At 38.7% G+C, this 26,123-nt stretch overlaps 1 protein-coding gene across 5 annotated transcripts in view; it reads left to right on the forward strand.

The window, feature by feature from the left end:
- Positions 1-921: 921 nt before the first annotated feature.
- The window catches only part of Kdm3b (lysine demethylase 3B), a 69,517-nt gene continuing 44,315 nt past the window's right edge, over positions 922-26,123 (forward strand). For 4 of the 5 annotated variants that reach the window (XM_063232164.1, XM_063232165.1, XM_063232166.1 and 1 more), the window contains exons 1-5: positions 922-1,209; positions 18,988-19,137; positions 21,413-21,526; positions 23,008-23,113; positions 25,155-25,279. In XM_063232164.1, coding sequence (XP_063088234.1) covers positions 1,000-1,209; positions 18,988-19,137; positions 21,413-21,526; positions 23,008-23,113; positions 25,155-25,279 — 705 coding nt within the window. In that variant the 5' untranslated portion in view covers positions 922-999. Of the gene's footprint in view, positions 1,210-2,413; positions 2,531-18,987; positions 19,138-21,412; positions 21,527-23,007; positions 23,114-25,154; positions 25,280-26,123 lie in introns of those variants that run through there. The other variant, XM_063232168.1, reaches the window with a different exon arrangement.

Genomic DNA, 26,123 nt, shown 5'->3' on the forward strand with positions numbered 1-26,123 from the left:
ACTATGTAGCCCAGGCTGACCTCGAACTTGCAACAATCCTCCAGCCTCAGCCTCCCAAATGCTGGGATCCACTAAGCCCAGCTGGATGAATTTAGATAGGAGTTGTGGGACTAGTGCCACCAGCCCTTCAAGTTCCATGGTGTGATGAAGTGCTACTGAATCAGAGAAGAGAATCTGTTATGGGTCTGTTTCCAGTTCCCTAAAAGTGGAGTTCCATTTAGGCTTAATACCATTGGCAGAGTAGAAGGAGAAAGAAGTTTCATAGGTTTAACACAAAACACCAAAATATTGACCTTCAGACAATGGAAAGACTGGTATCCAATGGATGTAATGCATTGACCAATTAGAAAGAAAGTACTAGCATGTAGTAGGGGGAGGAACCATGTTATGGACCAATGAAAATGGGAAGATATTCTATCCCATTGACCGATGTTTCTTAAAAGATGACAGGGTGGGTAGCTATATTTTCACAAGGGGAATGGAAACACTTCTTACGTCAAAACACTCTCCTTGTTTTCTGGCCCCTCATCCTTCCATTCTATTAAATGTCTTTAGTGTTCGCAAAGGGTAAGTTAAAAGCTGCTCAAATATGCTGAGATGGGACTCCCTGAAGAGAGGAGACTGACCAGGTATGGTGACCAGGAGGGGGCCTAAAGGACAGCCCACTCCACCCTCCCTCGGGCCAAACGTGCAATTCCCCTCCAGGCCGCAGGGGGCACTGCAGGCCCTGGGAAGGTTGGGGCGGAGCGCTGCGAGGGGCCCAGAGCTGCCGTCCCGCTCCGAGACGCGGGGGGCGCTGTGCGAAACCTGGGCTGCGGATCCGCTCCCGGCCACTGGGGGCGCTGCGCGGCGCCGGTGGTTGGTGGTGGCTGTTGGGGGGGTGGGGGGGAGCGGCGGCCGCGGGTGGTGCGGAGGGAGGCCTTGCGGGCGGATCGGGTGCTCGGTGGCGGCGGTGGTGGGAGGCTGCGGGAGGGAGCGCGGGTCTGGCCGACCCTGGCGATGGCGGACGCGGCGGCCTCCCCGGTGGGCAAGCGGCTGCTGCTTCTGTTCGCGGACACCGCGGCCTCAGCTTCAGCCTCGGCCCCGGCGGCGGCGGCGGCGGCGGCGGCGGCGGCAGCGGGCGGAGATCCGGGGCCTGCACTACGCACTCGGGCCTGGCGGGCCGGCACGGTGCGGGCCATGAGCGGGGCGGTTCCCCAGGACCTAGCGGTGAGTGGCGGCCGAGGCGGGCACTCGAGGCCGGGGCTGTACGGCCTGTCTGTAGGCGGCCTCCCCGGGGGCCTTTGTGAGGGGGCGGTGAGGCAGGGGTGACCCAGTTCCGCGCCCCGGGGTCTCCTCAGCGCCCCCCGCCGGCGCTTGGGCACCCCGAGCTCTGGCCGGCATGGCTTCCGCGTCGGGGTGCGCGCCCCAGTGAACCCCTGGGGGGGCGGCCGGGGCTCCGGGATCTGCGGCTCGTAGCCGGCAGGCCCCGCCTCCTGGGCGACCCTTCGCTTTGCGTCCCCACCACAAGCCCTACGAGCTGGCGCTGGAGTCTTGTGTGCCGGGGCAGCCCCTGGAAGACGCGGATCTGTCGTCCCCGGTCTCTCCCTGGACTCCTGCTCCCAATTCCCTTCCTCTGGAGGCCGGTGTGGGACGGGAATGTGGGCAGTGGTGGGAGGCTCAGAGACTGCAGTTGGAGCTGCTCGCTACTTTTATTTTTTTTAAATCTGGCAGTTACTTCCTCGTCTGACAGGGCTCGTCGGCCTGGCCGTCTCCTGAAAGGGCAGCGCTCAGGATTGTCCTGAGCTGGTTTCTCTCTGAGCTTCTGGGTAACAGAAGAAGCAGTTGTGGCTTTTGATAAGTTTGAGGTGTCTTAGGAGCCGAATGGGCTGCTGGATGGTGCTTTTTTTTTTTTTTTTTTTTTTTTTTTTTTTTGCTGCTTGCACAGCTACTCCTCCCTACCTCTAAGCCTTGGGAGAGGTTTTGTATTGAAACTTTGTGTTGGGTCTTGGCCGTTGTTGCTTGCTTGCCTTAGTGTATTTTGTGGCTCAAGTTGTTCAGTAATAGAATTTAACTACCATTTGAAAATATAATGTATTATTTTTGTTAATGTGGCGGCAAAATCCTCTGAGTTTTGGCTAGCCACTTTAGTTCCTCATTCTGATAGCAGCCCTAACTTCTTTAGCGAGATAAGACTATGAAAAATAAGGCGCGATGGGTCTTTTGGAATGTAATTTCAGCAGGCAGAAGAAGATCGATCTTCTTGATGAACTCGCTTCTGCAGACGTTTTACATTCTCTAAATGGGAATGCATTTTGTGAGATTTGGAAGTTGATGTTGGTCTTTCTTCCTATTGATCAACGGTATTAGACTGCCTTTTTTCCTGATATGCGGGCTTTATGGGTTGTTTAGCTTGTAGCTGCCTTAGGTTTTGCTTCTGCTTGAGTTGACTTGCTTTGATCTTTCTCCATGGTCTGTAGGAAGGGCTGCTGGGTTATTTGGGAGGCCTTCGTGGAGAGAATTTGTGAAAAGATGCCAGCAATATAAAGAGGTAGGGATGGTAATTAAGTAGGGAATTTTTGTCGAAATTCCTCTGTGCATTCTTTAAAGATGGCTGAGATTGGATAAAGGTGTCCTTTTAAGATTCAGTAATTCACCCTAGAGAGCAAAGTATACTTGAGATCCACCCATATCTGCATATCTTTGACCTAAGGCATGGCCCACCCTAGGTTTTCAAGTAGGATTTTATTTTCCATTTCTTTGTACTGTTGTTTCCTCCATCGATGAATCGCTAATGAGCTCTGCACCTGAAATGGCTACCCATTCACTTTGTTTACTAGGCTCCCTAAGGGCAGAGGTTTTTGAACCTCACTAAGATGCTGGACACCTAAACTAAAGGCTGAATAATTTTACTACTGGGCCAGTGGAACAGTGTTCTCAAACCAAGTAAAAGTTGCAGTGGTTCTTGAAAATTAAAGGAAGATGTTCTTGGAATTGTGTTGAGGACTTGCATGAGACTGTGACCGCAGAAGCAAAGGCAGGTTTGGTTTTTAAGAACAGATTTGTTTGCCTTGTACATATATGCAGGGATATGAATGAGAAAACAGCTACAACAAAACTCAGTGTGCTTAGATTTTTTTTATCAGCTTGTGAAATTGCTATTATATGGAGGTTCTGTTAATGACAGTGACTAGTATAGGATCCAAACTGGACGTTTTGTTTCCTTTTTTCATTGAAGAGCTTTCTTTTGGACCTGGGCATGTGGACCTTTGCAATTTGCACCACACACTGTAGTAAACACAAGTCTCTTCCAATCAGAAGTGTTCTTCCTGTACTCAAGGGTGGAGTTTGTGAGTAGCTGGCTTGTGATTGGACAGATTTTCTTTCAGTTATGTTTAAGATGTTTTCAGGCATGCTTGGTTTTGAGTAATGCATAGCAGGGCGCCCCCTGTTAGGGATCAGTAATTGAGGGTTGGATGAATGAGTTTCTGAAGTGACTGAAAACACGCTTCACAATTTTAGGCCCTGTTATCCTCCTTCTAAATACTTTTTCATCTAGAAGTCCTTCATAACACAGCACCGATAACATTTAATGAAGCTTTTTTTTTTTTTTTTTTTTTTTTGGTTTTCCAAAATCATGTGCTGCCTTAAGGTGGGATATGAAAAATAAAGGAAAGAAGAAATTTAGTTGTTGATTGGGAGTTTTACAGATAAAGGTCTTGTAGGTGCGCATCTTTACCAGCAAATCTCCCCTGACTGGTGGTAAAAGGTTGTTTTTAGCCACAATAGAAAAGCAATCCCCCACTCCATCTCTCATAGAGTAGCTTTATCTTTGAAAATAGACCCTGTAATTTTTTTACACATCCTGTTGCAAAATTTCCTTAATGCATTTTTATGCATTTATCTGTAGTCTTTTTTTCCTACCCTGATTACCCTCTTTGTGTTCCTAAATCTTGGTCTAATTGCTGAGACCTTGGGACTCAACTGTGTACACACATAGTAGATAGACACAGATAAAACAGATTTTCCTTTTATAACAATAAAAGAAAAACTTGTCATTTGCAAGATGTCAAGTTATACATAAAAAGTCAGCAGTCCCTCTTCTACCTACCGGGCCCTCTTAACTAAAGAAGAGTTGTTTTTTTGAAAGCATACGCCTGTGTATACAAAGCATACCAACTGTATACAAAGGATTTTTGTGTTTTGTTTTGTTTTGTTTTTGATGGGGTCTCACTATGTAGTTCCAGCTGGCTTTGAACTCCCGGGTGCTGGGATTATAGGTGTGTGTCACCATGCCCAGTTCAAAAGGATTCCTTTTTTTTTTTTTTTAAAGCAAATTATATATTATGGCACATTATCTACAGCCTGCTTTTTTTTTTTTTTTTTTTTTTTTTTTTTTTTTTTTTTCTCCTTGTCTTCTGAGATAGAGTCTGGCTGTGTAGTTTGGGCTGACCTTGAACTTACTATAGAATAGCCCAGGGTGGCTTTGAACTTGTGATCCTTCTGCCACAGTTTCCTGCTCCCATTGCTGGGATCACAAGTGTGGAGATCACCCCTGGCTTTTTTTTTTTTTTTTTGTCTTTTTGAGACAGGGTCTCGCTGTGCAATTCAGGCTGGCCCTGAGCTCACTTTGTACCTAGGCTGGTCTCGAACTCCCAATGATCCTCCTGCCTCGGCCTCCTGAGTGCTGGGATTACAGGCCGTGAGCCACCATGCCCGGCAACACCTGGCTTTTTTTTGTTGTTTCAGATTTTTATTTTTATTTTTTTAGTAGCAGGGATCAAACTCATGACCTTCGAGATTTTTAATTTTTATTTTTTTGGTAGCGGGGATTGAACTCATGCCCTTCCACTTGCCAGGCAGGCGCTTAATGCCACTGAGCTAAATCCCTGGCTCTCCTGGGTTTTTCTTTCTTTCTTTTTTTTTTTTTTTTTTTTTGCTTATTTGCTTGTTTTTTGAGGCAGGGTCTCCCTATGTAGTTTAGGCTACCTTGAACTCACAGTGTATCCCAGGCTTGCTTTGAACTCATGTTGCTCTTTCTGCCTCAGCCTTCCAAAGTGCTTGTATTACAGGTGTGCACCACCATGCTGGCCTTTTTTTTTTTTTCTTTTTTTTTCCCCTTTAACATTTTACCAGCCAGGCATGGTGGGGCATGCCTGATTCTTAGCTATTCAGGATCTTGAGGCATGAGTATGGCAAGTTTGAGACCAGCTGGGCACCCTATCAAAATGTAAAGGTCTAGAAATATAGCTCAATGATAGAATGCTTGTCTGCATCAGCACTGGAATCATTCCCTAGTAGCGACAAACCCTAAATACACACAAAATAATATACTATGGTTATAGATATATCTTCCCTCCCCACCTCCATGCTGGGATGGAACCTAGGACTTCACTTGTGGTAGGCAAGCATTATATCACTTAGCCACACACACCCCTTAGCTGCACCTCCCATCCTGCTGTTGGATTGAACCCAGGGTCTTTGCATTGAGCTGTATTCTTTCTTTCTCTCTTTTTGAGAAAGATCTAACCCCAGTTACTGATTTGCCCAGGCTTAGCTTGAGTTACAGTCCTCCTGCCTCTCAGCCTCCCATAGTGCTGGGACTATTTGCCTGAACCACCACGTCCAAATCTAGGCCATTTTTTAAAAACTGATTTTTTCCCCACTTTTATTTTAAATTAATTAATTTTTTAGACAATGCTGATGATTGAAGTTTCACATGCTAGGCAAGAATACTCAAATCATTTTTGATATTTATGCTATGTTCTGTAAAATACGTATATCCTGATATATTTACTTTTTTTTTTTTTTTTTTTTTTTTGAGACAGGGTCTTATTGTGCAGTTGAGGCTGGTCTTGAACTCACTACTTAGCCCAGGCTGTCCTCAAACTTGTGACTATCTTGCCTCAGCTTCCCAAGTGCTGAGATTATAGATGTGTGCCACTATGCCTGGCTCATTCCTTTTTTTGTTTTTTGGTAGATACTCATTTAAAAGGTTGTTATTGTTACTGTTGGCACTAAAGACAATGCTGCATTTATTATGTTTGTACATGTATCTTTGAAACCTGTAATCCAGGTTTCATTTTTGTACTTTAGCCATCCAAAAGTGGAATCCGGAGGCCAGGGATTTGGCTCAGTGACACAAGCACCTTCCTGGAAGTACAAAGTCATGAGTTCAATCCTAGTACTAAAAAAGAAAAAAAAAAAGTGGGATCATTAGGTCAAATAGATACACTTCTCATAGCACTGAGTAGGTCTGATGGGTGGTAGTACTTGTTTTCCTTCATCTTTGCCATCAGTAGTGTCACAGTTTTTTTCATTTTTGCCAGTCTAATAGGCAAAAAATAGTAGGTAGTATTTGCATGATTTACTGGTCTTTTTTTTTTCTTTTAAAGATATTTATACATATCTTTTGCACACTTGAGGAAATTTGAGTTGTTTCACTTTGAACAGGTTCTGTGTGTAAAAATTAATTCCTTGTGTAGTATGTTGAAATCGTTTCTCATTTGTCTTCTGACTGAGTTGTTTTACTTACAGAAAAATAGAAGTTATGAGACTTCTAATGGCTTGTAGGCTGCTTTGAAAGAACTTACCTGTTATAAGCTTTCATTAGTATTTTCAAATTTTCTGATATTTTCGTCTGTTTTTTCCTTTGGATCTTTGCTCTATCTGGATTTTTTTTTTTTTTTTATCAGTACCAGGGATTGAACTCATGACTGCCTGCTTGCAAGGCAGGCGCTTATGCCACTGAGTCCCCTAGAAATTTTTTTTAAAGTTGGCATGCAAAATGGGGGATCTAATTTTTTTCTCTACTGAATAACCAATTGTGGCAGCAACAATTTTATTAAATACTGTACACCTAAACTGTTATTTTCTTGCAGTGTTGTATAAGTAAAGGTGCTATAAGTGCAGTATTGATTCGAATGTGTAACAAAGCTGTATCAGCCATCCAGGACTTGCAGAAGGAATAAAAGCATATTTGCCTTAATTTTTTTATCCCTTAATTTTTCACCTGTATCTCAGGAAAAGGGCTCTAAAATGCTCCTTTCTTTGATTTGAGATAATGTAGTAATTGTAGCAGAATCTAAGTTAGTGTTACTTCTACCTAGAAGTCTTGCAAGAAGAATGAAAGTGTATCTGCTTTATTTTTTCTACACCAACCTTGTCTCTTTGTCTCAGAGTAGGATAGTGTACTTTTAAAGTACTTTTCTTCTACTTTGTTTCTAGATAACATATTTATAGTCAGGTCCAGGATACTACCATATTTCTAATGCACTATATTTGTTACTACTTAGTCTCTGCCTATGCTCAAATCTAGAATTTCAACCCGATTGAAGTGGAGTGTGTGGCTTTTAGAATGTTTATTCCTAAGTGTCTTTTTATAATTCCAAAAGTTAAATAAAATATATGAGTCGGACTGGGCATTTAGCTCAGTTGGCTCAAGCTCAAGCACTTGCCTGGCAAGTATGAGGTCGTGAGTTCAATCCCCGGAACCAAAAAAAAGGCATATTGTGATCATGATATCTTATGCTGTTTATTAGAAGTAAATTGAATGTGTTTTTATGGATTAGTGAATGGTCTAGAGAAGTTTAAATAAAAATGAAATTTACTTAATAATGATGCATAACTGTTTAATTGTGAGCCCCATTTAACCCACTTGTTATCTTAATTCTACCCTTATAAGAGATCTGCATTTGAAACCCAGCCACAGTTGAGCTTTTCCAGTCACTCAAGTGTTTTAGTTTTCATTTGTTTATTTTGAGATGAGAGTCTCACTAGAACTCCTAAACAAATCAGCCTGCTAGCTCAAGCCTGTAGAGTAGTTCACATTTTAGGTGTACACCACTGCTCCCAGTTTAGTTCATTTTAAAAAAAGAAAAGAAAAAAAGTTCATGCGGGTAGTTTTTAATAGCTCTGTCATCTTCCTCTTCCTCCTCCTCCTCTTTGGTGCTGGAGGTTGAACCTAGTGCCTCCTGCATAGTAAACATTATGAGCTGCTGAGCTGGACCCAGCCCCTGAAAGCTCTTATCTTCTTTTAGCTATACATTCTGTTAATTTCAGGGCTATACAGTGCATTCACCAGTGATCACAAAATAACGCTAGTCACTTTGTCTAATATTTTCTTCTTTTACTGTACAGTCAAGTATTTCTTTCAATTTTTGGATATTGGGAATTGAACTCCGGACCTTGTGCTTGCCAGGCACATGCTGTGCTGCTTAGCTATATCCTTGGCCTTTTATTATTTTAAATTTAAAATTATTAGCACATGTTGGCAATACATAATGATTACATTCATTGTGGCAGATCTTTTTATTTTTTCTTTTCTTTTTTTTTTTTTTTTTTTAAGATGGTGTCTCTCTGCAGTTCAGGCTGGCCTTAAACTCACTTTGTAGTCCAGACTGTCCTCAAACTCTCAGTGATCCCCTGCTCAGCCTTCTTAGTATTGGGATTACAGGGGTGTGCCACCATACCCAGCTCAGATCTTATTCTTCTAAGTGCCCCTTGTTTGTAAGGGACTTGCTTCACCAACTCCCTACCTGTAAAGGGCTTATTCCCTCTATTAGTACTCACTTGCCTGGGTCTCCTGCCCAGATTGGTTTACTTGTTCTGGTTGATTTAGTTTTCCCCTCAACAGACATACTCAAAACAGAGAGTGGGAAACATGGCATTTTCTGTTGTTGGTGAGTTTCTTAACAGCATCTGTGTTCTGTAGATCAATGGTGGCAAACCTTGGCACATGTGCCCCAGTGGGTTGTTTGTTATTGTTGAAATTTCTAAAAGCTTCCCCATCACTGCATAGGCTTTGCTTCCTCAAAGCCTGGGGGACACACATCTGTTGTTGTTTCTCAGTTTTCTACAGCCTTTGTCTGATTAGTGGTTTTTAAGCACCCCTCCCTGTCCCCCCTGCTACAGTGTCTTCTACCCTTGCTCTGTAAAATGGGTGAAACCTGCCTGATTATTTAGTGGTGACTTTACTTTGGTCCTTTAGGTATGACCTCTTTCAGTTTTGCAAGGACAGAAACTCTATTTTTTTTAGTGACTTCAGGGTAATCAGGCTCTAGGGAACCATCTCTCACCCAACTCTCTAGAGAATGATTTGAAAATCCATAGGCATGGTTGTTAATTTACAGTGAAAGATGCGTATTATATACAGAGACCTGCATGAGAGCCTGCTCCTGATCTACTCGAGACCAAATTACAGATAAAAATCCCTGATGTGCAAAAAGAAATCAGACTAGAGAAATTGGGTGTGGCCTAAAGAATATTTATAGCAATCAGTCCTAATTTAGGGTGGTCCTCTACTTTCCTAGTACTGTACTTTCTAGTTTCCATTGCTTTGTTATGTCTTTACCATTTCCTTTTAATGTTGTCACCCATTAAAAATCTCACCAAGAGAAAGCAAAGCCTGCCTATCTCACCCTGGGAACCACAGCCTCTAGGGTTAGGGTTAGCCTTAGGAATCCTAGCATATTGCCTATTCTGTTTTATCTGGGAGAGATTTTTAAAGATTTAGGTTGAGGGCTGGAAATTTAGCTTAGTGTCCTAAGTGCCTATCTGACAATTGTGACATTGTGAGGTTGATCCCTGTTTAAAAAAACAAAAAGAAAAAAAGATTTAGGTTGAATTCATATTGTATTTTCAATTTTGAGAGTTTTTTCACTTTATATGGCAATTATTTTTCTTTACTAGACAAATTTTTGCTTTAAAGGTGATCTAAATTTTCTTGGTGCATTTCTGTATTTTTCACAGGTAGCATACTGCTTCTATAACTGAAAGTAAAATACTAAATGATTTATAAGAATATCCTGTGGCCATGTGTGGTGGCATCCATACCTGTCAAGTCCCAGCTACTCGGGTTAGGGCAGGATGCTTGGAGCCCAGGAGTTCCAGGTCAGCCTAAGCAACATAATAACAAGATTCCATCTACCCCTCTCAATTTGTATCTGTATTTGCTAGGAAGTTTTATTCCTCGTTAAATATGGAAGTTGTTTCAGAGTTTGGGTTTTACCAGTAATTGCTGACTAGCATTTTTATGACCCTTTTCTTTGTTCAGGGTTATTGACTAGGATTATTGCTAGGAATGGTATTATAGTATATACATATTTAAGATTTTTGATAGCGGGGCTGGGGGTTTAGCTCAGTGGCGTAAGCACCTGCCTTGCAAGCAGGCAGTCATGAGTTCGATCCCTGGTACCGATAAAAAGGAAAAAGACCAAAAAAAAAAAAAAAAAAAGATTTTTGATAGCTAGGAAGTTTTTTTTAAGTTATATGTGTTGAATATGGTGGTGCATACCTGTAATCCCAGCAAGGGGCAAAAGCAGGAGACTTGCTGTGAGTTTGAGGCCAGCCTGGACTATATAGGCGAGTTCAAGGTCAGCTTGCATTACACTGTGAGACCTTGTCTCAAAAAAAAAAAGGTCCTATCAATGAGCCCATGTTTTGCTAGGTGTATTATGCTTTATTTCATGTAATCTACAGGCAATCCTTTTTTGTTCCTATTTATAGATAAAGGACGTAATGCTCAAGGAGGCTAAAATACTCTAGGCTGAACACTGAAGCAGTGGGATGCAAATCTAGATCTGTGTGATTCCATAGCCCCTCAAAACACTCTGCCTATTTGAATTTTTATTCAGATTATCACTGTTAAATTAAACTATACATTTAATTATGCAGGATGTTAAAAGGAGGGATGGGTGAGAAATGGACATAGTATGTAGAAAGTTCTCTAAAAATCAAAGTACTATAAAGGAAAGATTATTACTTATTTGAAAAACCGCAGTATTTTTTTGTTTTTAGATTCCATTTTAGTTTGCAGCTAACCTTTAGATGAACTGGCTTTCTTTTTTAAAATCCATTTTATTTCAAAGAAAAGAAAACAAAATTTCAAAACACATCAATCGGGGCAACAATGGTACATACATTGTGCATTGTCATCCCCAAATCGTTCACTCAGAGCACAAGACATCTGCATTGAATTGTCTGATCAGTGGCAGCACAAATCTCTTCAATGACCTCAGAGACACCAGTAGTATAACTATCTTGACTATTTTTTATGTACCTATGTATATGTATACATACATAGTGCTGTTTCTTTCAGCTCATTCTAGTGAGACAATATGTTTACATGTGTCTGATTTAGTTTATGAGTATGGTCTCAAGTTGCATCTGTTTACCTATAAAAGTTTATCCTTTATGGCTGAGTAATACTCCATTATAAAGTACATCGTTTTTTTAAATCTAGCCCTCAGTCAATGGGTATTTAGGTTGTTTCCAAGATCTAGCTATTACAAAGCTGCTATGAACGTGGGTGCACATATATCAAACAGCAGTATTCTTTTTTTATCGTATAACATCAACATTCTTGACATGCACCATTCACCATTGTAGTTGTCACGATATCCCACGTGTTTGTAAAACCATTTGTAATAGTTCACGTTTTACTTAGAGTATAGGCAAGAAAACTGGAAAAGTTAGGAATCTTCAAAACCTTACATTTCCTTTACTTATCCATTCTCAGTCATCACTATATCCTGTTATTTTTATTTTTGATTAATCAAATAGCTTTCCATTCATACAGTTTAGGCTTTTTACTCTCTTTTTCTTCATTTGTTTTGTGTTTTTCAGACAGGATCTTGGCTATGTAGTTCAGGCTGGCCTTAAACTCACAATTTAGCCCAGACTGTCTTCAAACTCATGGGGATCCACCTGCCTCTGACTCATGAGTGCTGGGATTATAAGCATGCACCATCATACCTGATATTTTTTCTATCTTTTAACTGACTTATATTGCTTCATAATTGGTCTCCCTGCCTCTACTTTCTCCCCTCTAGAGTTTATTTTCTGGCCTGATCTCAGTTATTTTCTTTAAAAAGAAAAGCTAGAGCCAAGGATGTAGCTCAGTGGCAGAACCCTTGCCTAGCATTCACAAAACCCTGATTCTGTCCCCAGTAATGCCACGCACGCATACACACACACACACCAAGGGGTTTATATATATTCGTTAAAGAAAAAAGAAATACCAGGTAAGGCTAAAATACTATTAACTATCCCACCTCAGTCCTCCTCCCAGCTATAACTCCCTTCCAAATATGTAATTTGTTTTTTTCCTCATATGTCTTGGAAATCTTTCCATGTTAGTGTATTAGATCTTGTTTCTAAAAGTCCTCTAAATGCTAGGCATGTTGACACACACCTGTAATCTCAGCACTCAGGAGGCTGAGGCCAGCCTGGGTTACCTGGTGAGTTTAAAACTAGCCCGAGTTACAGAGATCTATCTCAAAAAGCAAAAACAAATACACAAAAATTCCTCTAAATTATTCATTCTGTGGAACAAATCATGTTTATCTAGTCACTAACTTCATCATAATTTTGATTTGCTATTTAAATTGAATGTTGAGAAGTTTACTTCGCAGTTGGCATTATCTTTGTGTAACTTATTTTACCATGTCTTTCCCTGTTTAAAACTATCATTGGCTCTTCTAAGTCCTGTAATAGACACCATAAACTCAGATATATCCAGGCTTGTAAGAAAGGGCTAGGGGACTGACCAAAGGGGATTGTGGTAATTGACAGCTGGTGGAGAGTGCAGATATGTGCAGTCTAAAGATGTTTAAGTGCACATCAAAAACAAAAACACTGCAGGCTGAACAAGAGGCTTTACTTAGCATGTTTTGATTTGTTCTCATTAACATGGCATGCAGAGCCCTTTACAGTTTAGCACCCCCACACACCTGATGTTTATGTTGCTCTGCTTTTGTACCTGCCTTTCCCCTCCTCTGCCAAAAGAATGCAGCTTGTCCTGTGAGGGGGTCAGTCCTGTAAGACATACTTGAATATTACATCTCTTCCATGAAACTGGTCCAGTTTGTCAAGAAAAATGTCTTGTCTAGCCTGATATATCATGCTCAGATCTTACTGTCCTTATTACAAAGCTGTGTGATAATTTTTGTACTTCTGTTCGCTTACCTTGGATGTAAATCCCTCCTGCCAACTGCTGCCTTATTTACCTTGACATTCTTGGGTCTGGTGAGTGCTACACATGTAAGAAGCATTCCAGTTTTGTTGAGTGAGTAAATGAATACTCTTATTAATTTTAGTAAGAATAGCTTTCGGGAAAGCCAGAATCCAAACAAATGATTACATGATAAACATGAAGCCCTATATTGCTCTGATTATTGACATTAAAATTTTTTTTTGTCTTTTTTTCTTTTTTATCAGTACTGGGGATTGAACTCAGGACTGCCCGCTTGCAAGGCAGGCACTTATGCTGCTGAACTAAATCCCCAGCCCCTATCATTAACTTTTTTATCAAAATTAAGATAATTTAATTGATTTTTTAAAAAACCTTGATCTTAATGTCTCTAATACAAAGGTATCACAAACCTTTGAAAGGAGTTTGAAAGGAAAGTAAACTTTAATACAAACTCATTAACTAATGAAATACTTCACATCTAATCATTGGATTCTAACCATACTACTGTTTGCTACTTTTACTGAGACATCTACAAACGTCATCTCAAACTTTTAATCCTTTGTATTCCTTTAGTCACACTACAGCATCAACCTACTACCATTGAATTGTGTTAGTTTATATCTGTTCTTCCTGTCCTGTATTTTTAGATTTGAAATGGCTTTTACCTCATGTGTTCCAACTCCTTCATTTCTCTAACTGGAAAGTGAATACAGTGCTTGAGTCAGAAGGCTTGAGGACAACTATTGTGAAGATAACAAGATACACTATGGGACCTATTATTGTTATCCCTGTATCCTGCTCTGGAGTTCTGTACCAGTTTCACTTCACTGTCTTGATTGGCTTTGTTCAGTCTTGTTTTGTTGTATTTTATTACCTTTAAGATAAAAGAAAAATTGAATTGAAATACCTAATTTGTCAGTAATTGATTCAAAACATAAGGATATCACTTTACCTTTATCAAACTTAATATTCTCATTAAAATAATATAATACCCCCCCAAAAAGAAGTAAGGCTTGTTGATGGGAGAACACATTACATATATTTATTTTCTATATTGCTCCCAAAATAAAGTCTTATTAGCCTGAGAGCTGTTACTTCACCCCAGAATGTGTAAGTATATGATGTGATCAAATTAAAATACTTTATTCCATATCCTTTGCCCAGGCAGGTTAAGAGATAATTGCCCTCATATTAGGTGAAAACTGGTTCCTCAGTACTTCAGCCTTTTCCTGATGTTTTCAGATACATTATGATAAAATTCTTATGTTAGCTTTTTTGTTTGTTTGTTTGTTTTGGTACCAACTCAACCTCGTGCCTGCCAGGCAGGTGCTTATGCCACTGAGCTAAATCCCCAGGCCTTGTGTTAGCTTTTTAAATGTTTAAGTTCTTATATACACAGGATAAAAAAATGTTACAGCTTTAGTATAATGGCTTATTTTAGTGTTGTTCTTGTATTTATATGGTTTTTTTTTTGGGGGGGGGGGTCTTTTTCTTTTTTATCGGTACCAGGGATCGAACTCACGACTACACACTTGCAAGGCAGGCGTTTATGCCGCTGAGCTAAATCCCAGCCCCATTGTATTTATATGTTTATGTAACTTAGAATTTTTATGACTCCTGTGTTTCTGTTACCTATTTATTGGGGTTTTTTGTTGTTGTTATTATTGTTGTTGTTGTTGTTTTGTTTTGAGATAGGGTCTTGCTATATAGTCTAGGCCTTGAGCTCTGTAACCCTGATTAGCCTCAGACTCATGATCTTCCTGCCTCAGTCTCTTGAAAGATGGGGTTTCAGGCAGGCACTGTTTCATAGCATATTTTTTAGCTGAGCATTTAAGCTCTTCTATATCAACCTCTAATCTTTTTTCTTGTTTATAGGGGCAGGACAGAATCTTACTGTGTGTTTCAGAATGTCTTTGAATTCATTGTATAGCTCAGGCTGGCTTCCAGCTCAAAATCTTCCTGCTTCAACCTCCTGAGTGTTGAGAGTATAGTCAAGTGCCATCATGCCTGGCTTTAACTCTTAATCTTTTTAACTTCATTTTCTATTGCTTCCCCATAGTGTGCTAAGATCGTTCCTGACCATTTTAGAATTTGATCAAAGCTTGTATAGTCCTTAGCTTCTACCCATCCCTGTGTATTCCTGAAGTGGTGTCTACTGTCTCTGAATACATAATCTATTTATATTTATTTAAAGCATATTATTGCCCAAATAGTGATTTACAGTTAGTGGAAGTAGTTTTGAATCTGTTGCTTTGATTTTTAATTCCAGTTTGTGAAGTATGGAAGACAAGCTTGTCTTATTGCAAGTGAGGAAAGCTTAAGATTTCAAGAAGTGTTGCCAAATTGTGTTATGTTGTATTTTATTTTGAGACAGGGTCTCCCTGTGTGGTTTTGGTTTGTCCCAAATTTGCAATCCTTTTGCTGAATCACTGAGTGTTGTCAACTGTCATCATTCCCCACTGAGTCACCCACTGAGTTTATAATTTATATAATGGAGAATAGAACAAATTCAAGCTCCCTGGGCCATAATCGCCAAGATTTGTACATTATACTGTTACTATCTTTCTGGGTGCCTGAGTCACTTAAATTTAAATTTGAATACTTCTCTTTCCAATTGCCTATAAGTTGCTTGAAGGCAGGGACTTTGTCTTATTCCCCTAGGCCTTAGAATATACATGTATGTATATATGAATGAGCCCATTCATATATTGAATTAAGTATAGTCCAATTCAGTGTTCTCTTTCTCTGTAAAAATCGTGCTTATTGGGCAAGGAATATAACTCAGTAGCACCACACATGCCTGGCAAATGTAAAGTCCTGAGTTTCATTCCCAGTACAAAAAAAAAAATTGTGCTTATCCTCTCTGAGCTCCCCCAGTCTGTATTTTTTTTAAACTAAAAATGAAGGTTACTTAGCATATTGAATAATAAAACTAAAACAATATAATTTAACTTCTGGAATAACTTTTCATTAATAACAATTAATTAAATTCATAAGTTTTTATTACTTGTAAAGAAATTAAGCTTAATGCTAAATTTCTGAAGTATAGTTCCACACTTTGGTAGGTTTTTTTTGTTTTGTTTTTGGTCCTAGAGATTAAACTTAGAGCCTTCAGTGATCTATATCCCAACCTCCCCCCCCCTTTTTATTTGAGACAAGTCAATAAATCTTGCTAAGTCAATAAATTTCCCTGGTTGGGCTTGAGCTTGTGATCCTGTTATCTCAATTTGTCAGAGTGCTAAGATTGCAGGCATGCATCGCCACATCCAATTTATTTTAGTTCCGCATTTTTAAAGTATAAATATCCTGACCTTTTTTTTTATTATTGCTGTAGATGTAATTTTTATGTTGCTTGGAGGAAAGCATACATAACAAAAGCTATTATAAAAATTTTTTTTCATCGGGTATAGTGGCACATGCCTGGTATCCCAATAATCGGGAGGCTGAGGCAGGAGGATTGTTGTGAGTTTGAGACCAGCCTGGGCTACAAAGTGAGTTCAAGGCCAGCTTGAACTACATAGAGAGACTCTGTCTCAGAAAGACAAAAAAAAATTGTTTTTTTCTTTCCAGGTGCATGTCTCTAGTTCCAGAACTAGGTGAGGCTAAGGCAAGGGGATTGTCAATTCAAACCCAGCTTGTGCAATATAGTGACTTAGTGAGACTGTGTATTAAAATAAAAAATGAAAGAGGTCTGGAAATGTAGCATAGTATAAGGGTCCTAGTTCAAACCTTATTGCAAAATAAATAAGTAATTCTAATTTTTATTGTAACTAAATACACATGAAATTTTCTTAATACATTTTAAATGAATTTGAATTTTGTTCACTATTGTCTACACGTATTTGAAAAATGGTTCACATAGATGAGCAGCATCTCCAGTGTTCATCTGCCAGAAGTGCTATGTGTCCCGGTACTCACATCCTTCTGGTAACTCCATAGTTGGCAGTTGTAGTCCTGGCTGTGTGGTCCTGCATCACTCAGTGTTACTGTTAGGAATTTTTTTTTTTTTTTTTTTTTTTTTTTTTTTTTGTCTTTTTCCTTTTTATCGGTACCAGGGATTGAACTCACGACTGCAAGGCAGGCGCTTATGCCGCTGAGCTAAATCCCCAGCCCCACTGTTAGGAATTTCTTGTGAGAAATTTCTTGTAGAGCTGAGTAGTTGGAAAAGCTTTGCTCTCTGGAGTACTTGCTTTATTGTTTTCTTTTTGCAGTACTGAGGACTAAACAACAGCCTTCACATTGAGCTACTTCTTCAGTACCTCTGCACCCTGTCTTTTGTTTTTTTTTCTTTTCTTTTGTTTTTATTTGAGACCAGGTCTCACTAATAAGTTGCTGAGTTGCGTGGGGTGGCCTTAAACTTGCATCTCTTCTTGCTCAGCCTCCCAAATGTTCAGGATGATAGACATGCTTGCATGTTTTCTTTTAGTGAGAATTATGCAATTAAACTTTTCTCCATTCTCATATTGGCCTTTGGGAAACTCAAAGCCAAAATATGTCACTTGGTTGTACCAGCAGTACAGAGCCTGACTGCCTGATAACCACTTTTCTTTTTTGACTTTTGTTTTCATTTATCTTTGAAACAAGGTCCTACTATAGTCTAGGCTGACCTTGAATTTGTGATCCTCTTGCTTTAACCTCCTAAAGTGCTGGGATTACAGGTGTGTACCACCACATCGAGTTCCCTTTCTTTTGTGTGCATATGTGCGTGGTAGTGGGAATTGAACCCAGGGCTTCCATACTGAATTATACACCTAGCCCTTTTAAAACTCTTTGAGACAAAGTTTCACTAAATTGCCTAAGCTGGGCTTGAATTTATTATCCTCCTGCTCACCCTCCCAGTATCCTAGGCATGTGTTACCATGCCTACCTTCTTTTCATTTAATGACTTCCTGCTTGGCTCTACTTTTTTGTTTATATTTAATTACATTGCATGTATTTCCCAAAAGCCAACTAAAAATTCTTTGAAGATGTAATGGGATATAAATAAATAAATAAATCTCTAGTCCTTCATTTGTGACCAGCTATGTTAAGCACTAGACATACCTGTTCTAAATAGCGATACCTTATGTGCATATTGTTTGCTTCTTATGTTGAATCATGTTCAGAAGTCTGTATGTAAATAGTATCCCAAATCTCTAAGTACTGTTTATTTGTTTGTTTGCTTGCTTGTTGAGACAGGACCTTGAACTAAGTAAGTAGCCCAGTCTCGCCTCAAACTCAATAGTGATCCTCCTGCCTCAGCCTCACAAGTGCTGGGATTACAGACATGTGCCACCATGGCTGGCTAAGTATGGTATTTATTAGCAAAATGTAGTTTCATTTACTGCAGATCACTTGTAAGAACTCTATATTATTAAGTACATCAAGAAGTGAAGTATCTCTTCAGGAAAAAAGCTAAGCATTGTTGTGACTGTAGCATGCCTTGGCTAGTAGATATGAGATCACTGTGGGCAGTGGCCCTTAAATACACAAGTGGGAGCAACTTTTTTTTCGTGTTTCATCTTTTTGAATTTTTGTGCTATATACATACATTACCTATTCAAAAGTAATAAAAACTTACAATTATTTCTAGTGGACTATGAAGTGTGCCAGTTTCCTCTCTGTAATCCTGAATCTTGTACTTTACAGATAGTAAACCCATAGCAAGTGTGTGAAAATGTGAATTGGAAATGAAGAGTTGCAAATTTCTCTAGAAAAATTCCTAAAAACTGTATAAATAACTCCTGTCTCCTTAACTCTCTTCCCCTTTTCAGAGTGAGATGGAGGCCAGCCTCTTAGCTCTAAAATAAGATCAATTTTTATTAGCATCCTTTATTTATTTATTGGGGGGGTTCTGGGATCGAACTCACAAACTTGCGCTTACAAGTCAGGTGCTTATGCCACTGAGCTAATCCTCTGCCCATATCCTTTATTTAAAAGAACTTTCAGAATACGTTGGTAGATGTCTTCCTAGTTCATGAGGTTATGTTTGTATATGTTATATAATGGGGTTTCCTAAATATGACTTCCACATTGCTTTTTGCCTCTTTATGCAGATATTTGTAGAGTTTGATGGCTGTAACTGGAAACAACATTCCTGGGTAAAAGTCCATGCCGAAGAAGTTATTGTGCTTCTGCTGGAAGGGTCACTAGTATGGGCACCTCGGAAAGACCCTCGAGTCTCAATTGCACAGTGGCCAGCCCTGGTAAGTGGCTTTTAATTGTTTTCTTTCTTTTGTTTTTCAGTGCTGGGGATTGAACCATGGCCCTCATGCATGCTAGACTAATTCTCCCACTGAACTATATTTGTTGCCCCTTGAGTGGCAGATATTGGGTAGAAACATATTTGAGCTTTCCTCCTACAACTGTAATGTTTAACTGGTAGCTGACCTCTAGAATCACAAAAACTAAATGGTTTATTCTTAGTAATACTTTCATTCTGAAGTTAGCAAAGCAAAAAGTGAATCTCCTATGTCCTCCAAAACTTTTATAATAGATAATATTTGATACTTAAAGAAATTTTTCATCTTTAATCTTTCTCAGTACAAAGTTTTGTTTGTTTCTTTGGTTTTTGTTTTGTTTTTGTTTTTTGAGACAGGGTCTTACTATGTAGTTCAGGCCTTGAACTTATTATGAACCCCCAGGCTGGCCTCAAACTTTGATCTTCCTGCCTCAGCCTCCTCTGAGTACTGGAATTATAGATGTATGCCACTATACCTGGCCATAGTGCAATGAAACAGTGTAACCCTTAAAGTTTTTTAATTATCAAATGTTATTTTATGAAGTGAGATAAAGATTTATAGCATTTAATTCTGAGGATATTATTTCTTTTTTTTTTTTTTTTTTGTCTTTTTCGTTTTTATCGGTACCAGGGATCGAACTCACGACAGCCTGTTTGCAAGGCAGGCGCTTATGCCACTAAGCTAAATCACCAGCCCCGAGGATATTATTTCTTTTTGATTCCATTTTCTTAGCAAAGTATACACATAAATGGTAGACTCAATTTCAGTTCTTCTGTGGTTACCAAATAAGTAATAATAAAAAAGGTGGGTTTTTTTTTTTTATTTTAGTACTGGGGATCAAACTCATGACCTCACGCTTGCCAGGTAGGTTCTGATGCCACTGAGCTATATTTCCACCTCACATTTTTGTTTTTTTGAGACAAGGACTTACTAAATAGTTTAGGTAAATTCATAGAGATTCTCCTGCCTCAACTTCAAGTGCTGGGTTTATAGGCATGTACTGCCATGCCTGGTCAGGAAAAAAAAAAAATTTTTTTTTTTGAAACAGGGTCTCACCATGTTGTGCAGGTTGGCCTTGAGCTCAATTATGAAGCCCAGGCTGGCTTGAAACTCACAGCTGTCCTCCTGCTGCAGCCTCCTGATTGCTGGGACTATACGTGTACACCACTATATCAAGCTCAAATTTTTTTTACTACATTATTAACATTATATATCATCATTTACTAAACTGTCTTTTCTTGTATATGTGTGTGTGTAATGTTATTTTTGTTGTTGTTTGGTAGGGCATCAAACTCAGGACCTTGTGCCTACCAGGCAGGTGATTATGCTGCTGAGCTAGCTCACCAGCCCTGTGTGTGTTGTTTTATTTTGCAATGCTGGGGATCAGACTCAGGGCCTGTGCATGAAAATGTTCTATACTGATCTACACCCTACTACACTCACTCTTTTTTTCCCCTCAGGTCCCCAGACCTAGAAATTGAATCCAGGGCCTTAACACAGCCCTTTTTAAGAGACAGGGTCTCACTGAGTCACTAAATTATCCAGCATGGGCTTGAATTTACAACCTTCCTGTCCCAGCTTCCCAGAGTGGTGGTATTATAGACATGTACCGCCATGACCTACTCTCAGCCTTTTTTATTTTTGGTTTTGACATGGGTCTTTTAAAGTTTGTTAAGTTGCAAGGGCTGGGCTTAGATTTGCAATCTTCCTGCCTTAGTCTCCCAGACTTTCATTTGTTTTTAGGACCATTTTTCAATTAAACTTTTAGGAAAAATTTTTTTATAAGTAGATACAGGTTCATGACCTTTATATACTATTTATGAAATACTAATAAGAATTTACCTATATATACTTAGACTACTAGAAGTAGTATACTAGTAGTAATAGTAAATTTCAGAAATCTTCCAAAGATTTCAGGTGTACTAGAGTAATAGTATAACACCTAATTTTGAAAATGCAGAATTTAGACCTGTTGAAACTCAGTAAGATTAGTCTGACCCCTGGGGAAAATGAAGAAGTTCTTATTCCAGTTGTTCTTAGCCACCAATGAGTAGTAGGTAGACTTTCTGCTTCAGTTTGCTGTTTATGGTTATTTGAGCTTGGGAATGTTCCCCAAGATGTATGCCCTTAGCTAATACCTATATTTACTAGTGGATGCTTTCTCAGAAACTAGAAATTTAAATTATTATTTATTTTAATTTTCTAGTTCTAATCAATTTTTTGTCATTGTACTTCACAGACTTTCACTCCCCTAGTAGACAAACTGGGTTTAGGTTCTGTGGTGCCAGTAGAGTATCTTCTGGATCGAGAACTGCGTTTCCTATCGGATACTACTGGGTTACATCTGTTCCAGGTACTTCACTGTGCTCCTGTCTTGAGCCTATTACTTTCTTGCTAATTTCTTTGTTATGCAATATGCCTCCCTCCTTTTTTTAAAGATATCTTTGATTTAACCAGTGAATTTTCAGGTGCCTTTATAAGTGTCTTTGCCTACTTAAATAGTACATTTGGCAACTGAGGGTTTTTGTTTGTTTGTTTGGTACTGGGGATTGAACTCATGACCTTGCACTTACCAGGTAAGCGCTTAAGCCACTGAGCTAAATCCCCAGCTTGTTTTTTTTTCCTCATGTGTGTACCCTGACCCCATTCTAAGGCCACTCTGAACTTAAGTGTATCTTCAGATGCAGTAGCTTCGCCTCGGTGGCTGCGTCTGTAATTTAAGTCTGAGAGGGTCTATGCTTACTTCAATGGAAGGTAAGCTGGGAAGAACATAAACTGATTCCAAGCACCGTATAGGTTGGGTTTATTTTTTTCACCATGAAATATTGAAAGAGCCTAGGTATACCTTTGATTACAAAGAAAAGGTAGGAGTTAAGAGTTGTTTGTTTGTTGTTGTTGTTTTGTTTTGTTTTGTTTTGTTTTTGGTACCAGGGATCAAACTTACAACCTCATGCTTGCCAGGCAGGTGCTTGTTTGGTTGAGCTAAATCCCTAGCCTTTATTTATTTATTTATTTATTCTTTGAGACAGAGTCCCACCATATAGGTCAGGCTGGCCTTGAACTCAGTGTTAGCATAGGCTGGCTTCAAATTCATGATCATTCTCCTGCCTTAATCTCTTAATGCTGGGGTTATAATTTAAACAAACTAGCACATAAGTTATAGTTTTAGAATTTAAAATACATGTACTGTTTATTATTTGTAGTGGTGACTGTGTAATGTGGTTTAAAATTGAGAGATTCTAAGAGTTCATCATTGTGAAACCCAAGAACAATATTTTATAAACTGTGTTCTATGAGCTACTAATGATACCTTTTTGTTGTCTTCCTCTCTCATTAGTCCTTTCTTTATAATGCTAGTGTTTATATGAGATGATTTGGTAAATGTGTGAAAACCAAAACAAGAAAAGAAAATACACAAAATACAGTGTTTTATGTGTCAAATAAGATGAGATATACTGGCTTAAACAGATTTCTGTGTAACTTCTCATAACTTTTTTTTTTTTTTTTTTTTTTTTTTTGTCTTTTTCCTTTTTATCGGTACCAGGGATCGAACTCATGACTGCCTGCTTTCAAGGCAGGCGCTTATGCCGCTGAGCTAAACCCTCAGCCCCTTATAACTTTTAATAAGCTATTATGTGTAGAAAGATATAGTATATAATACTTTTCAAGCTGAATTGGTCCTAGCATCCTTAATTTTTATGGCGTCTTGTAAGGCTGGAGCTCTGCAGACAATTTTGCCAATGATTGATATAGAGCTTCCTTGTATAGGATTTTCCCCTATATAGTTAAGTATTCATTTTAATAGTCACTTGTTTTCTTGCTTTGTCTTTGTAGATGGGAACAGATAGCCAAAACCAGATTCTTTTAGAACATGCTGCACTGAGAGAAACAGTTAATGCTTTGATCAGTGACCAGAAGCTACAAGAGATATTCAGCCGAGGTAAGAAAAGATTTCCTCCCAACAGTTGAGTGGCTGAGGCAGGAGGATTGTTGTGTGAGTTTGAGGCCAGTGGGGCTATGGAGTGAGTTTAAGACCAGCTGGAGCTGCATAATGAGACATTGCCTCAAAAAACTTAAAAAAAAAAAAAAAGGAAAGGTTTTCTGTCCTTGAACTCTGAATCAGACAAATTAACAGCATTGAATGATATAAACAGGGACATCATGCAGCTCTATACATTTGTCCTTGTACTTTTGTCCTTGTCTTTGTGGGTACAGTCAAAAGCATAGTTAACTGGATCTTTAGAATAAAGTAGGAAAATAGAATCACATTTGGACATTGTTTCCTCTTCTTTCTGCATTTCACAATACAAAGCTTTGTCTTAGGGTTAGTTTTTTGTTTTTCTGAGTTTTTTTTTTTTTTTCTTTTCTTAAATAGTAAGAATTTACTGTGTATTAATACAATGTTAATGCACTGAAGATATAGTCCTTAGTTGGAAAGTCTTCACTTTTCTTAAATTAACTGCCTTCAAATTTCCCAAGAACTAAAGCATTCAGCAAATAACTTGGCAAAGTATGTTCATTAAAAAATACATGCATAGACTGTTTCATATAAACAGCATGATTTCCCCCACCCTACCCAGTCCTGCTGGTACTGAGGCTTGGGCCTTGGACCTAGGACCTTGCACATGCTAGACAAGTGAACAAGCGCTCTACTACTAAGCTACATCCCTGCCTCTCTTTTTTTGGTACCGTGGTTCGAACACACGACTACACATTTGCCAGGCAGGTGCTTATGACAATAAGCTAAATCCCCAGCATCCTTTCCTCTTTCTGTTTACTTACCTGCTTATTTAATTTTGGTTTGTTTGAGACAAAGTCTTGCTATGTTGTCCAGACTAGCCTTGAACTCATGGTGATCCTACTGCCTCAGTCTTGTAAGTGCTGGGGTTTCAGGTGTGTGACCCCTACATTTCTTGATTATCAAACATCATTTTTATGTTCATATTTTTCTTAGAAACCCACAGGTATTCCTTCACTGAAAATTATTAGTATGAGGAACAGAAACAAGGAGAATAGACATATGATCTGTAGGAAAGAATGAATGAAGTAATACTATATCCTCTGTATGGTCTCTGTCTCGAAAAGCAAAAATACAAAACAAAAATCCCTCTACAAAGTCAAGAAATAGTATAGAGGAAGAAAGAATGTGAGGAAAAACTGGTAGTAGAGAAAAAAATGGAGCAAATGAGAGATAGGAATACATATATATATTGAAAAATTAAGGAAGTTTAATTACAGCCCAGAGAGAATAATCTAAAATTAGTAAGGCATTAGCTGTATAGTCTCAAATGTACAACGATATGTGGGAGAAAGAAACTGTGTCTTAGACAGCCAGATGAAATTGCTGGCTAATATAACCTGCTGATAAAGTAGTGTCTTTGAAACTCTGTGTTCCTTGAAACATAGGTGCTATATTTGTTCAGACTATTATTAGTGCAAAGGCTGGGTACCTCATAAATTGAACTCTCCACACACCGTTATTGAAAGACAGAAGAATGTTAACAGTAATATGTGATTCTATGGTCACTTAACATAGCATTCAACTTAGTGGCCTCCCATGTTTTTCATGTATATGTCAGGTGTCTGAGTACATGTTCATACTATCTGTAGCTTTTTATTTATAAGCTTTGTTTCCCTTCCTGTATATTACTTGCAGAATGTTAAGACTGAGAAAAGATTAAATTGAAGGACCAGAAGTTTTTAAGGAATATCCAAATATACAAAAAACTTATAAAAACCATTTAAGTTTTGTTTTAAATTGGTATGTATGGGGCCTGAGGAACTTGCCTACTGTGCCTGAGGCCCTGTGTTCAATCCCTAGCATACTCAAAAATAAAATTATTGAGTATGATAAATCTGGAATTGGTCCTTTACTCGGCTCTGTACAATAGACTGAAAATACCATATAGTTTAGCTGTTAAAAACAACTATAACATACAGCTTAGCCCAAAATACTCAATCCTGATTAATCTCTTCTTTAGGTCCCTACAGTGTTCAAGGTCACAGGGTCAAAGTATACCAGCCAGAGGGGGAAGAAGGGTGGATCTATGGCATTGTAAGCCATCAGGACTCCATCACCCGTCTTATGGAGGTGTCTATAACTGAGGTGAGACTGTTATTTTGTCTAAAGCACAGCCATTCCCATACAGAGGATAGTATAAAGAGAATAAGCACTCCAGTACCTATAAGAAAACTCAGACTCTATTCCTGGCTCTATCACTTACTGATTTTATGATTTGAGAAAGACTTTTTCACCTCACTATTCTCATCTGTAAGTCAGGGGTAATCATATAAATCCCTATTGACCTCATATCACTCTTTTGAGGCCTAAAATAATATATTTGAAAGTGATAAAATAGTATAAAATGTAGGATAGTATTATTTTTATAACAGCAAAAGACTTAAAAGACTAATTGGGCATAGTGGTATATGTGTATAATTCCAGCACTCTGGAAGGCTGAGGCAGAAAGATGGCAAATGCAAGCCCAGCCTAGGCAATTCAGTGACTTCCTGTGACCCTGTCTGAAACAGATTTGCCCTGAGCAGTAACATACAATGTAAGCATAAGTGGTTTTATTTACTTATATCTTTATTATAATTTTAAAATGTAAAATACTATTTGCCTGGGACAAACATTACTTCCAGTGGCAATCATCATTAATAGTTTGGTGTATATTTCTTATTCTTCCAAATATTTTCTATGTCCATGTAATAGTATTTATATATTATTTACATGACATAATCATGTAAGTAATACTTTATAATAAATGGGAATCATATGATACAATACATATAATTATAGGACTTTTTGTTGAATTGTATATAACAAATATCTTTGCATGTCACTATAGAACCTGACTCATTCTTTTAAAATATATGTGTACTATTCCATTACATGTATATTTAACTAAGTTAATCTAACATTGAGACATTTAAATCCTTGCCAGTAT

Source organism: Cavia porcellus, unplaced genomic scaffold, assembly GCF_034190915.1.
Source record: "Cavia porcellus strain 051 isolate PalLab524CR breed Dunkin Hartley unplaced genomic scaffold, mCavPor4.1 scaffold_21, whole genome shotgun sequence".
Lineage (NCBI taxonomy): Eukaryota > Metazoa > Chordata > Mammalia > Rodentia > Caviidae > Cavia > Cavia porcellus.